The sequence below is a fragment of the Serinus canaria genome, chromosome 10 (genome assembly GCF_022539315.1).
Source record: "Serinus canaria isolate serCan28SL12 chromosome 10, serCan2020, whole genome shotgun sequence".
In the NCBI taxonomy this organism is placed as follows: Eukaryota; Metazoa; Chordata; class Aves; order Passeriformes; family Fringillidae; genus Serinus; species Serinus canaria.
This window is the reverse complement of record NC_066324.1, coordinates 20,317,785-20,331,502: the sequence shown is the minus strand read 5'-3', so window position 1 is coordinate 20,331,502 and position 13,718 is coordinate 20,317,785. Positions and strand designations below refer to the sequence as shown.

Below are 13,718 nucleotides of genomic sequence, written 5' to 3'. Positions count from 1 at the left end.
CATCATCCTCTCCACCACACCATCAACTCCATCACACCATCCCTTCCATCATCTCCATCCCCTCTATCGTCTCCATCACACCACACCTTCCATCCCTCCACCATCTCCATCCCTTCCACCATCTCCATCACACCAGCCCTTCATGACATCATCCTCTCCATTATCTCCATCACACCATCCCTTCCATCATTTTCATCTCTCCATTCCTCCATCATCTCCATCCCCTCCATCATCTCCATCACACCATCCCCTCCAGCACACCATCCCTTCATGACATCATCCTCTCCATACTCCATCCCGCCATCTCATCCCCTCCATCATCCATCACACCACTGCATCCATCCCTCCATCCCCCACACCACCTCAGACATCATCCTCCATCACCCCACCCCCCATATGCCATCCCTCCATCTCCATCACACCACCCTGCACCATCACACCATCCCTTCATGACATCATCCTCTCCATCATCTCCATGCATTCCCATCTCCATCCCACCTCTATCTCCTCTATCACCTTTCCATCCCCTCCCAAGACTGCTCTCCTTCCCACCCCACCACACCACACCCAAATTCCCAACAGCTCCGTGCTCCGTGGGGCTGGGAGCCCTGGAGGGCTGATCCCTGCAGGGACCCCCCATGGGGATGAACAGACCCCAACTTTCCACAGAGTCCGCTCTAATTCCCACAGGAAATTCAGGTTTGTTGCGTTTTTTTGTTTGTTTTTTAGGGGAAGTTGTGCAAAGATTTGGATTTATTGGTGCTCTGAGATGAGGATGAAACATCTCCCCCTGGATGGCTCCTTGAAAGGCTGGGTTTGACCTATTGATCCTATTTTTTCAGGGATAGAAAGCTACTCCAAATTTTTAGTGAAGCCCTGAACTGATGCAGAGCTTGGCATCACTTTCTGCCTTTACACTGGAGAAAGAGCAGAACCAGCTCCTTTTGGGATTAACAACTGCCCCCAGTGCCACTGGAGTCACAGCCCAATCCAACACACCAACTCACAGTTTTAGGGATGATAGAGCTGCTTAGGGTGCTTCCCCACCCCCCCCAAAAAAAAATCATTTCCTAGAGGAATAAGATCAGAAAGAGACTTCAGAGAGGTTCATGTAAGAATTTATTGGGTTAGAAATATGGTGTGGCCACACAGCTGCACCCCAAACAGGCACAAACAGGCAGGAATTGCTGCTCCCTTTGCCACAAGGCTTCACTGGCCGAAGCTGAAGGCAGCAAAAGGCACCTCCTGCAGTCCTGAAAGCCCCTCAACCTGGATATAGAAATCTATTGCTTGATAAAGAAAAAAAAAATCCCTGATATTAAAAAAGGCAGCAAGTGCAGAGTTAGTCTGAAAGCCAGGAGTGTCCTGCAGTTCCCTTTTTCCTTCAAGATTTTCCTGGAGGCTTCATGGTAGGGATTATTTAAAACCTCAGTTTGTGAGCAGCTTTGCTGGTGGATTATTTTTGTCTTAAATCAGTTAATTCCTACTCAGGAATTCACTCCATGAGTTTACGTTCAAGGAATTCAGGTGCGTGGGTGCACCCAGGATGGGTCCCCTCGAGATGGGCTCTGCTGAAGGCTCTGGAAACTTTGGAAAGGATCTGTTCCCAGTGGGATAATGAGCTGGGAAAGAGGATTTCAGTGGGATAAGGCTGGGCAGGATCCACAGAGAGGTTTATTTCTGTCTGGATGGAGGGAGCTGCTCATGGCTGGCAGAGGACGTCCCACCTCCAGCATTCTCCTCCCCACCATGGGCTGGACCTCTCCAAGACACCTCTGGGGAACTTCATCCACATGGGAAGGGCTGGTGGGGCTGGGAAGAGGAACCACCAGGAGAGGAACCATCCTACAGAGGAGGGCTGAGCCTGCCAGTGGGGAATCTCACAGAGAGCTCCTGGATCTGGAAGGCCTCGCACTTCTTGTACTTCATGGTCAGTCCGTGCTGAGCAAAGAGGATCTCACCCCATGGGATAAGGCTGGGCAGGATCCACAGAGAGGTTTATTTCTGTTTGGATGGATGGAGCTGCTCATGGCACGTGACATCCCACCACACCTCCAGCATCCTCCTCCCCACCATGGGCTGGACCTCTCCAAGACACCTCTGGGGATCATCATCCACATGGGAAGGGCTGATGGGGCTGGGGAGAGGAACCATCGTGCAGAGGAGGGCTGAGCCTGCCAGTGGGGAATCTCACAGAGAGCTGCTGGATCTGGAAGGCCTCACACTTCTTGTACTTCATGGTCAGTCCGTGCTGAGCAAAGAGGATCTCACCCCATGGGATAAGGCTGGGCAGGATCCATGGGGAGGTTTATTTCTGTTTGGATGGAGGGAGCTGCTTGTAGCACCACACCTCCAGCATCCCCCTCCCCACCATGGGCTGGACCTCTCCAAGACACCTCAGGGGATCTTCATCCACATGGGAAGGGCTGATGGGGCTGGGAAGAGGAACCACCCTGCCAGCTCACGGAGAGCTCCCGACGGGGAATCTCTGCCGGATCTGGAAGGCCTCGCACTTCTTGTACTTCATGGTCAGTCCGTACTGGGGGGTGATGTCCACGGGCTCGCCGGGCCGCAGGCTGAAGTGCAGCTGCTGCAGCAGCGTGGTGAGGAAGAGGAAGATCTCCCAGCGGCCGATGGTCTCGCCCAGGCAGCGACGCCGGCCCAGCCCGAAGGACAGGACCTTGTCCCCCTCGGCACGGCTCAGCTCCGCGCCCGCCGCGCTCAGGAACCGCTCGGGCCTGAAGGAGGAGGGGTCCTTCCACAGCGCCCTGGGACACAGAGTCAGAAGAGACTTTATTTTATATATATATTTATAAAATATCTGGAATATCTATTATATATCATATATAATAAATGGCTGAAATATGAAGAAAATTATGGCTAAAATATGAAGAAAATAATGGCTAAAATATGAAGAAAATTATGGCTAAAAAAAAAATTTTATGCCTAAAAAATAAAATAAATTACGCCTAAAATATAAAATAGATTACGCCCAAAATATAAAATACCTAAAATACATTATGACTAAGATGTATTGTATTATGCCTTAAATCTAAAGTAAATTATGGCTAAAATCTAATGTAAATTATGGCTAAAATCTAATGTAAATTACGGCTAAAATATAAAAAAAAAAAATTATGACTAAAATAGTAAAAAAAATTATGCAAAAAGAAAATTATGCAAAAAAAAATTTTACTCCTAAAAAAGAAAATAAATTACGCCTAAAATTAAAATAAATTACGCCTAAAAAAATAAAATAAATTACGCCTAAAAAAAAAATCAATTACGCTAAAAAATAAAATCAATTACGCCTAAAAAAATAAAATAAATTACGCCTAAAAAAATAAAATAAATTACGCCTAAAAAATAAAATAAATTACGCCTAAAAAATAATTACGCCTAAAATATAAAATGCCTAAAATGTATTGTATTATGCCTTAAATACAACGTATTATGCCTTAAATGTAAAGTAAATTACAGCTAAAATATAAAAAAATTTATGCTAAAAAAAAAATTATGCCTAAAATAAAAATAAATTATGCCTAAAATAAAAATAAATTATGCCTAAAATATAAAAATAAATTATGCCTAAAATATAAAAATAATTATGCCTAAAATATAAAATTAATTATGCCTAAAAACCAAAATAAATTATGCCTAAAAACCAAAATAAATTATGCCTAAAAAACAAAATGCCTAAAATACAATACATTATACCTAAAATGTGTTATGCCTAAAATGTATTGTATTATGACTTAAATACAACATATAATTCCTTAAATATAACACTAAAATATAAAGTAAATTGTGGCTAAAATATAAAGTAAATTATGGCTAAAATATAAAAAAAAATATGTAAAAAAATTTCATGCCTAAAAAAAATTTATGCTTAAAAAAAATTATGCTTTAAAAAAAATATTTTATGCCTAAAAAACAAAATAAATTACGCCCCAAAAACCAAAATAAATTACGCCCCAAAAACCAAAATAAATTACGCCCCAAATCCAAAATAAATTACGCCCCAAAAACCAAAATAAATTACGCCCCAAAACCAAAATAAATTACGCCCAAAAAACAAAATAAATTACGCCCAAAAAACAAAATAAATTACGCCCAAAAAACAAAATAAATTACGCCTAAAAAACAAAATAAATTACGCCTAAAATGTATTATGCCTAAAATGTATTGTATTATGCCTTAAATACAACATATTATTCCTTAAATATAACACATGGTGCCTAAAATATAAAATAACTTATGGCTAAAAATATAAAAAAAAATTGTGCCTAAAAAAAATTGTGCCTAAAATATAAAATACATTGTGCCTAAAATGTATTATACCTAAAATATATTCTATTATGCCCTAAATATATTATGCCTGAAATATAACACATTGTGCCTAAAGCGTAAAATAAATTACACCTAAAAAAAAATACGCCCAAAATACAATACATTCTGCCTAAAATGTATTGTATTATGCCTTAAATACAAAATATTATGCCTTAAATACATTATGCCTAAAATATAACACATTGTACCTAAAATATAAAATAAATTGTGCCTAAAAAATAAAAAAATTGTGCCTAAAACATAAAATACATTATGCCTAAAACATAAAATACATTATGCCTAAAATGTATTTATTATGCCTTAAATAGAACATATTATGCCTAAAATATAAAATAAATTATATTTTATATAATTTATATAAAATATATATTATAAAATAGATAATATTTTATATATTATATATTATAAAATAATTGGTGCTAAAGGAAATTAAACCCGCAGCATTTTGTGTCCCGCAGGCAGTGATGGGGCAGTGATGGCTGCGTGATGAGGATGGAGATTCCAACTCCAGCAGGACACTGTGTCCAGAGATGGACATTTCAAGGGATGGTTTTCATCTGACACGACCCCAGCAGGAGGCATCTGATGGGCATCACCCATGAGATAATATTCTTATTAGCCAGAATTCTCCAGCCACCAGGAGTTTATCTCAGGAGATTTCCACCTGGCAGGATTCCAGCAATTATCCACCAGTTCTGGGAAAGGTGGCAGAAAAAACTACTAAATAATAAACTAAAATATGCTAAAGGAGGGCCCCTTCCAGAGCCCCAAAAACTCTGTATAAAAACATATCAAAGTATTAAACAAACCCTCAGAAATGACATTTGGAGACCCACGGGGACTTGGGTGCATAGAAGCCAAATCCTGGCTTGGACAGCCAGGCTCAAAATCAAATTGCAGCTTTTCCCACATTGATACTTGGATTATTGAATCCCTTTCCTTCATTATGAAATTGAAATATCCATTTATAACAGGGTCACATAACAGGGGCAACTTCCACCATCCCAGGGAGCTCCAAGCCCTGCCCAGGCACAGCAAGGTGCCCTCATTGATGGAGTGACCAAACTCTCCTTGGGCTCCCTAAAGAGGAAAAAAGCCCAGAAGTTTCTGGCCTCAATTAGCAAAGAAGACACCTCACAGGACCTGGGGGACTTCCCCTCAAACTCAAGGACAGCCAACTGGATGGGTGTTGTGGGGGTCCCCAGGACAAGGTGAGGAATGAGAATTTGACCCCAAGTTCTCAGAAGATTGATATTATCTATTTTATATTATTTTTCCCTATTATTTATTTTTTCCCTATATATTTTCCTATTTTTTCTCTATATTATTTTTCCCATATTTTTTCCTATTTTTCTCTATATTTTCCCCATATTTTTTCCTATTTTTCTCTATATTTTCCCCATATTTTTCCTATTTTTCTCTATATTTTCCCCATATTTTTTCCTATTTTTCTCTATATTTTCCCCATGTTTGTTCCTATTTTTCTCTATGTTTTTCCCCATGTTTTTCCTATTTTTCTCTATATTTTTCCCATATTTTTTCCTATTTTTTCTCTATATTTTTCCCATATTTTTTCCTATTTTTTTCTCTATATTTTTCCCATGTTTTTCCTATTTTTTTCTCTATATTTTCCCCATGTTTTTTCCTATTTTTTCTCTATATTTTCCCATGTTTTTTCCTATTTTTTCCTCTATATTTTCCCATGTTTTTTCCTATTTTCTCTATATTTTTCCCATGTTTTTTCCTATTTTTCTCTATATTTTTCCCATGTTTTTTCCTATTTTTCTCTATATTTTTCCCATTTTTTTCCTATTTTTTTCTCTATATTTTTCCCATGTTTTTTCCTATTTTTTCTCTATATTTTCCCCATGTTTTTTCCTATTTTTCTCTCTATTTTCCCATATTTTTTCCTATTTTTCTCTATATTTTTCCCATGTTTTTTCCTATTTTCTCTATATTTTCCCCATGTTTTTTCCTATTTTTTCTCTATATTTTACCCATGTTTTTTCCTATTTTTTCTCTATATTTTCCCCATGTTTTTTCCTATTTTTTCTCTATATTTTCCCATGTTTTTTCCTATTTTTCTCTATATTTTTCCCATGTTTTTCCTATTTTTCTCTATATTTTTCCCATGTTTTTTCCTATTTTTCTTCTATATTTCCCATGTTTTTTCCTATTTTTCTCTATATTTTTCCCATGTTTTTTCCTATTTTTTTCTCTATATTTCCCATGTTTTTTCCTATTTTGTTCTCTATATTTTTCCCATGTTTTTTCCTATTTTTCTCTATATTTTTCCCATGTTTTTTCCTATTTTTCTCTATATTTTCCCATGTTTTTTCCTATTTTTTCTCTATATTTTCCCATGTTTTTCCTATTTTTTTCTCTATATTTTCCCATGTTTTTCCTATTTTTCTCTATATTTTCCCATGTTTTTTCCTATTTTTCTCTATATTTTCCATGTTTTTTCCTATTTTTCTCTATATTTTTCCCATGTTTTTCCTATTTTTCTCTATATTTTTCCCATATTTTTTCCTATTTTTTCTCTATAATTTTTCCCATGTTTTTTCCTATTTTTCTCTAGTGTTTTTCCCCATGTTTTTTCCTATTTTTCCCCCTTTTCCCCCTTTCCCCCCCTATTTCCCCCCCTATTTTTCTCTATTCCTCCATTTTTCCATTAAAATGACATACTAGAACTATACTAAAGAAATAGAGAGGACCCATCAGAAATCTAGAAAAGAACAAATAACAAAAACCCCAGACTGAGCAGAGAGTGTGACCCAGCTGGACTGGGATTGGTCACTAATTAAAAACAATTCCCATGGAACCAATCCAAGCTGCCCCTGTTGGTCAGCAACCTCCATCCCTTGTCTCCAGTCCCTCTCCAGCTCTCCTGGAGCCCCTCCAGGCCCTGCAGGGCTCTGAGGTGTCCCAGAGGGTCCCTTGGGCACTGGGATGGTTCTGAGCCCCTGCCATGGGGCCAGACCCCAAAACCCCTCCTTGGCATCCCTGCCTCACCCCACCACCCTTGGCACCCCTGGCAAGCTCTGGGCCCCACCTGCAGCACCAACTCGTGTCAGACTCCATCAGCCCAGCCCACTGAAAGCCCAGTTCCAGCCTGGGCTGGGTGTGCCCAGGCAGACACCAGAGATGGATTTGATTCCCTCCATTTAATCCCAGCAGCCAGGGAACCTGCAGCTTCAGCACTGGGATCAGCCAGCAGCCCTTCAAACAGGGAAAATGGGGACCAGGGGGTTTCCTGGGTTGAATCCTCTCAGCAGAACTTCCCAGTCTGTCCAGTGCAGCTGCTGGGAGGTGCCAGGTGGGATTTAACTGTCACCAACACGTTCTATGAAAAATCCTTCCCTTAGGATTTTTTCCTCTTGAGAAGCTGAGAGGCCTCAGGAACAAAATGCAAACAATGATTGTCTGCTGCTGTGGAATGCACCAGGTGGATCTGGGATTGGTCTCATTTAGCTGTTTCTAATTAATGGCCAATCCCAGTCCAGCTGTCCAGACTGTCTCAGTCAGACACAAACCTTTGTTATTCATTCCTTTTCTATTTTTAGCTAAATCTTCTGATGAAATCCTTTCTTTTATTCTTTCAATATAGCTTTTAATATAATATATATCATAAAATAATAAACCAAGCCTTCTGAACCTGGAGTCAACTTTCTCCTCTCTTCCCTCACCCTGGGACCCCTGTGAGCAATGCATCATTTAACAGTGTCTCAGCTGGGAATTTCTGCTGGGATCCATGGAATCCTCTCTGCCCTGAGGGCAGCGCTCCCATCCCAGGCTCAGGCAGGAGCAGGAGGGGTATCAGAAGGTTTCTGGCCTCTTGGGTGGGGTGTTTGGATTCAACCATCTTGAGTCTGATCCAAACACCCCATGTGGGAACCCCCTCCTGTATCCAGCCTCAGCTGACTCCCTGCTGGAGTGTCTCTGCTGGGAAGCAGTGGAGGGGCAGGATGGGGCTCTGCTTCCCAGCTCTCCATCATTCCCAAGCTGGTTGTCAGCCACCACAACACGAGCCCATTGGCTGTGACAGGGTCACAGCACCACATTTCTCTCCCTCAAAAAAGGGGAGAAAGCAATTCCCATTGAGCACATCCAGAGCTCAGATCACAGGATCTGCTTGGCAGCAGGATTTGCTGATTCCTGACATAAATTAGGTAATCCCTGCTGCTGGGGAGCTGCTGAATCAGGGGCCAAGTCAAGCTGGGCCAGCTCCATGCCCAACAGAGCCAAGGCTGGGCTCAGCACCAAACCCACACCGGTTTTGGTCCAATCTGCCCTTTCATACATGATCCAGTTGTTTTTTTGGCACAAGGATAGGCATGATCTGGATGCCAGGAGCAGCCACAGCAGCCTGGATGAATGGAGGGGTTTGGGATACTCACTCATCGTGGTTCACTTGCCACTGGTTGATGAACACACAGGTGTCCTTGGGGATGTAGTAGCCATTCAAGACTGTTGCTTTTGTTGTGCTGAAGGGAAGAGAGGAGTTAGACGAGACCCACAGCTCCTGACAAGTCAAAGCCCAGCGAATCCTGCACGAGTTTCATCTTCAAAGCCCAATTTCTGCCCTTAGGACTGGCTAGGAAATACCCCAGATTGTATTCAGGAGGTTTAAGAGTCTTGCTTTCACTTTCCTCCAGCAGAAAAATTCCAGTTCCACTTCACAGCTCATTCCAGATGAGTTGGGATGGTTCCTCTCAAGGCAGGAAGAAAAATATAAACCCAGGTGTGCTGTGGGGTGAAACCACCCTCAAAACAAAGGATTCCACCCCAGGAGGGCAGGGAGCTGGAATATTTCCCCCTGCCAGGGATCCAAAACCCCAAAGGAGGCGTCAGCCCGTACCTGTGTGGGATGGTGAAGGGCAGGAAGGAGGAATGCCTGAACATCTCCAGGATGAAGGCTTCCGTGTAGGGCAGCGTGCCCCGGTCCGAGAGCCGCGGCCGCCTCTCCCGCCCGATGGTGCGGTCTGGGGAGGGGGGTCAGGAGAGGGTCAGCCCCAGGGCTGAGCACAGAGGGGCTGGCCCAGAGGGATGTGGGTCACGGACTCACCCAGCTCCTCCTGGATCTTCTTCTGGACATCAGGGTACAAAGCAACGTACATGAGGCTCCAGGACAGGGCTGTAGCCACAGTGTCAAAGCCTGAATGGGCATGGAGGAGGAATTTAGTGACCACAAGAGGATGGATGAGTGGGTGTTTCAGATCCCACCACTCCAGGTGTTTGTTCCCCCCAAAAAAGTGCTCAGGAGGGCACCCAACAGCAGCCCCACATACCCAAAGGTGGCCCAAGAGCAGCTGCATGTCCCCACCCAGCCTCATCCCAAAGGTCCATTGGCGCCCTCAGGAATGTTCCCACCTGCCCCAAAGAGGTCGTTGACGATGTGGATGATCTTCTCGTCGGAGAGCTGCACCCGGGCGTCCTCCCCGGCGCTGTTCTCCTGGCAGTGCCCGATCAGCGAGTCCGTGATGTCCCGGATGTGCTCCTGGGGAACAATCCACAGAATTCCAGAATGACCAGGCTGGAAAAGAGCTTCCAGACCATCAATCCAACCCAGCCCCAACACCTCACCTAAACCTGGCACCCAGTGCCACATCCAGGCTGTGTTAAACACACCCAGGGATGGGGACTCCACCAACTCCCCAGACAGAACATTCCAGAACTTTATCACCCTCTCTGTAAAAACTTTTTCCTGATATCCAACCTAAATTTCCCTTGGTGCAGCTGGAGGCTGTGTGCTCTGGTTCTGTCACTGCTGTCTGGAGAAGTGGCTCAGGGACACCACGGACACACAAGGATGGGGAAACCATCCTCGAATGGCTTGGGGAGGGAATCCCTGCAGCTCAGAGGCCTCCAAGGGGCTTTACTGGGTGAGGCAGGGAGTTCTGGATGCTGAGAATGTTCAGACTTTCTGTGCTGACAGACTCTGACTCCCAGGAGAGCACTACATTGGACCTGAGGCTGTGGAGAAGGCTTCCAAAATTCATTGATAGCACTGGGACTATGAGTGTGTAGCTGATTAGAAGTGTGCAATGTCACAGGGTGGAAAACTCAGAGTTTGGGGTTTTAGAATATAGTAATAGATACAGAGCAAGGTGGAGGTTTTAGGGTGGAGGCTGGTTGTTCTTCTTCACCTCCTTCTTCAAGGGTTCAGGCGGTATTTTGTAATTGGGAATTTTGTAATTAGCTGTCATCTCTTCATTGGATAGTTTAGCCTTAAAAGACCTTGCAACAAGAGATAGTTAATAATTTTGTGCCTCGTTAAGGAAAGACCGCAGAACCCACTGCTGCGAGACTGTAACATAGATAATAAATAACAAACACCTGAGCCTGAAGGTGAACCATCACCTCAAGTGCCTTCAACCCCAACCTCCACAGAGGCAGAAAGAAGAAGCTAAAACCCAGCAGCAAGGGACACTTGCAGGCATCTCCACCCACAGCCAAGAGCACCAGAGCCCTTACCTTATCGAAGGTGCTGTAATGCTCCTGCACAATTTTCTGCACGAAGGCGTTGAAGCGCCGGTTGATGTCCTTGAAGGCCTCCATGGTGCGGCTGGGCAGGTAGCGGAGCAGGGGGATGAAGTCGGTGGGGTGGCCACTCCCGGCCACCTCCCCAAACTCGTTGCCCAGGTTCACCAGGCTGAGCAGCTCCTGGTCCTCGTGCTCGTAGCGCTTGCCGAAGCACATGGCACAGATGACGTTGGCCACCGACACCACCAGGTACTGGTTGAGGTCAAACCCCTTCTGCTCCTCCATCAGCTGCAGGAACTTGGTGACCAGGTACTCGGCCTCCTTGGAGACGTGCTCCTCCAGCAGGCAGCTGCAGGACGAGGTGGGGCTGGGCGCCACCGAGAAGCTCTTCAGGGCGCTCTGGGCCAGCTTCCTGCGCGCTTTCCACACCTCCCCGGAGTCGGGGCTGAACGCCAGGCTCTGCCCGTTGGAGATGTAGTGGAAGCTGGGCAGGTCGGGACGCCCCATGAAGTCGTCTCCCTGCTTGACCAGGGCTTGGCGGATGGTGTCCAGCCCGCTGAGCACCAGCACGGGCCGTGTCCCGATGCGCACCTCCATCACGTCCCCGTAGCGCCGGCTCAGCCGCGTCAGCGCCAGGTGCGTGTCCCTGCGCAGCTCCAGCACGTTCCCCAGCACGGGAATGCCCCGCGGGCCCGGCGGCCGCCGCAGCCCCGCGGGCACGGCCGGCCGCAGCCGCTGCACCAGCAGGAACACCAGGCAGAAGGCGGCGGCCGCCAGCAGCACCTCGCTGGCCGACAGCGCCAGGGGCCACATGGCAGCCTTGGGGTCACCGCCGGCACGGGCAGCCCTAAAGGAGGGAGCGGGGTGAGGGCGAGAGCCGCCAGCAGCGAGGGGCTGAGCGCTGCAGGGGGGACAGGGACAACGAGTGACAGCCCTTGAGCAGCTCAGGGCATGGAGCTGCCCCTGCAGTGCTGCGGGCTTCCAGCGGCACACACTGGAGAGCTGGGGAGGCTCCAAAGGCACCCTCCCATTGCTTAAGAGGGACCTCAACCCGTCAGAGACTTTGGGGCACCCCTTTCCCTGCAGCAGACCCTTAGACGGGCGTGCAGAACCCTCAGGAATGAAGCAAAGATGGGTTAGGAGCTGGGGCTGCTCTCTGGGCTGAGACACCTGGAGGTGATCCTGACAGGGACAACGAGTGACAGCCCTTGAGCAGCTCAGGGCATGGAGCTGCCCCTGCAGCGCTGCGGGCTTCCAGCGGCACTCGCTGGAGAGCTGGGAAGGCTCCAAACTCACCCATCCCTTAAAGGGGGTCCTCAACCCATCAGAGATTTTGTGTCCCCCCTTTCCTCTCTGAAAACACAAACCCCGACTGCCACAGCCTTGGCTCCTGCCCAGGGAAGCCTGTCCTGTAAAACCCCAGCTCAGCAAATCCCAGGGAAGCAGGAGCAGAGGAACAGCAGCTCCTCCACCAACGTGGTTCCAGGACCACCAAACCCACCCGGAGTCACAGCCAGGAGGATGGACCTGCTGCCCACAGTACTGGGGGACTTGGGCATGCCACAGAGCTGCTCTGTGAGAGCACACAGCTCACTGGGTGAGCAGGGGCACCCAAATGTGACCTTCCTGCTCCTATATCCACATTCTACCCCTCCCAAAGCACCCAAGCTGATCTCAACCCGTCAGAGATTTTGTGGCCTCCCTCTCCCAGCAGCAGACCCTCAGGAATAATCCAAAAATGCATTATGAGCTGGGGCTGGTCTCTGGGCTGAGACACTTGGAGCTGTGACAGCACAGGACAGGACTGGAGCAGAGCTGGGCTTCACTTGTGATCCACAATTGTCACGCTTGAGGAAACTCCTCACACTGAAAAGCTGGGTTTTGCTAGCCAGGTGTGGAAGGAGAGGGTCCCCCAACTTTTCGTCTATGTGCCAGGGAAGCAAAGGTGCTCCCTTAACCACAGGATCTTTCTTTCCTTATCAAAGTTTTTTCCAGAGCACTCGGTTAGAGGAGAGCTGATCCTGATTTGAGTCACTGAGCCAGCACTCACCAGCTTGGGAAACACAGCATTGCTAGGGATGGTCCCTGAGCGATCCATGGCATGGAAAATAACCCTGCCCGCAGCGCAGCCAGCGGGATGGGTGCACCCTGCTCCCAGCTCTGTCAGAAACCATCCCTCTGTCAGAATCACAGTCCCTCCAGCTGGAAGGGACTCTAAGGATCACCGAGCCCAACTCCCAGCTCCTCACGAGAAGAAATCCACACGAAAACCCCGAGCAGGGCTGGGAGGAGGTTTGCTGTTAAATCCCCCCTTCCCTTGGGTTTGGCAGGGTGCCACAGCCACCCACGGGACACCTAAGAGGAAGATGTCGGGGGGGCTCTAGGGACTTTGCACGGCAGCGGGTGCAGCCCAGCCGGGACCCCTTCCCAGCCCTCGGCAGCGGCAAGACACGCGTGGGGAGCATTACCCCCAGGACCCCCCAAAACCACCTCCCAGCAGGTAAGGGGAGGATGCTGCGCGGGTCGGAAAGGCAGAACAGCCCACGGCAGGGCTGGCCATCACCCAGGGGTGCTGGAAGAGCCCCCCCAGCCCCGTCCACAGCGGTCCGGGCTCTCCGGTACTCACCTCGGCGGGAGCGGTGCGGAGCGGCGGGAGGGGCCCGATCCCGCGGCAGGTGCCCGCTGCCCGCGGCTCCTGCTTTATATGCATCGCCCCGCGCGCTGATTGGCTAGGCCGCCTCCCGTCACGTGACCCCCAACTCCCCAAGAACTCCCCGGACCCCCCCCACGCTCCCCCCGTCCCCTCCCTTCCCCGGGGCTACCCCCACGCGTGGGGTGCGGGACCCCCGCTCCCCGCACATCCCCGGGGGTGAGGCTGCGAG

At 47.3% G+C, this 13,718-nt stretch overlaps 1 protein-coding gene across 3 annotated transcripts; it reads right to left on the bottom strand.

Annotated features, from left to right (window-relative positions):
• Positions 1-1,102: 1,102 nt before the first annotated feature.
• LOC103823194 (cytochrome P450 1A4-like) lies at positions 1,103-12,071 on the bottom strand. Of its 3 annotated transcripts, XR_007778455.1 has the most exons (7): positions 10,828-12,071; positions 9,724-9,850; positions 9,419-9,508; positions 9,212-9,335; positions 8,751-8,837; positions 2,397-2,768; positions 1,103-1,773 (listed from the first exon to the last, which is right to left on the bottom strand). XR_007778455.1 is itself a non-coding variant. In XM_009098243.4 (6 exons), the coding sequence occupies exons 1-6, from the start codon at positions 11,647-11,649 to the stop codon at positions 2,462-2,464; spliced, it is 1,557 nt and encodes a 518-aa protein (XP_009096491.2). In that variant the 5' UTR covers positions 11,650-12,071; the 3' UTR covers positions 2,196-2,461. The 3 variants fall into 3 exon arrangements, 2 of the variants coding, with proteins under 2 accessions (XP_009096491.2, XP_050834547.1); XM_009098243.4 differs by lacking the exon at positions 1,103-1,773 and having other exon boundaries at positions 2,196-2,768; XM_050978590.1 differs by lacking the exons at positions 1,103-1,773; positions 2,397-2,768; positions 8,751-8,837 and adding an exon at positions 8,847-9,099 and having other exon boundaries at positions 10,828-12,062.
• Positions 12,072-13,718: the final 1,647 nt, after the last annotated feature.

Coding starts and splice junctions, on each gene's coding strand:
- LOC103823194 (XM_009098243.4), bottom strand. CDS start 11,649: ATGTGGCCCCTGGCGCTGTCGGCCAGCGAGGTGCTGCTGGCGGCCGCC. Junction 9,509..9,723: donor CAACGACCTCTTTGGGGCAG/GTGGGAACATTC, acceptor ATGCCCATTCAG/GCTTTGACACTGTGGCTACA. Junction 9,336..9,418: donor GAAGATCCAGGAGGAGCTGG/GTGAGTCCGTGA, acceptor CCCCCTCCCCAG/ACCGCACCATCGGGCGGGAG.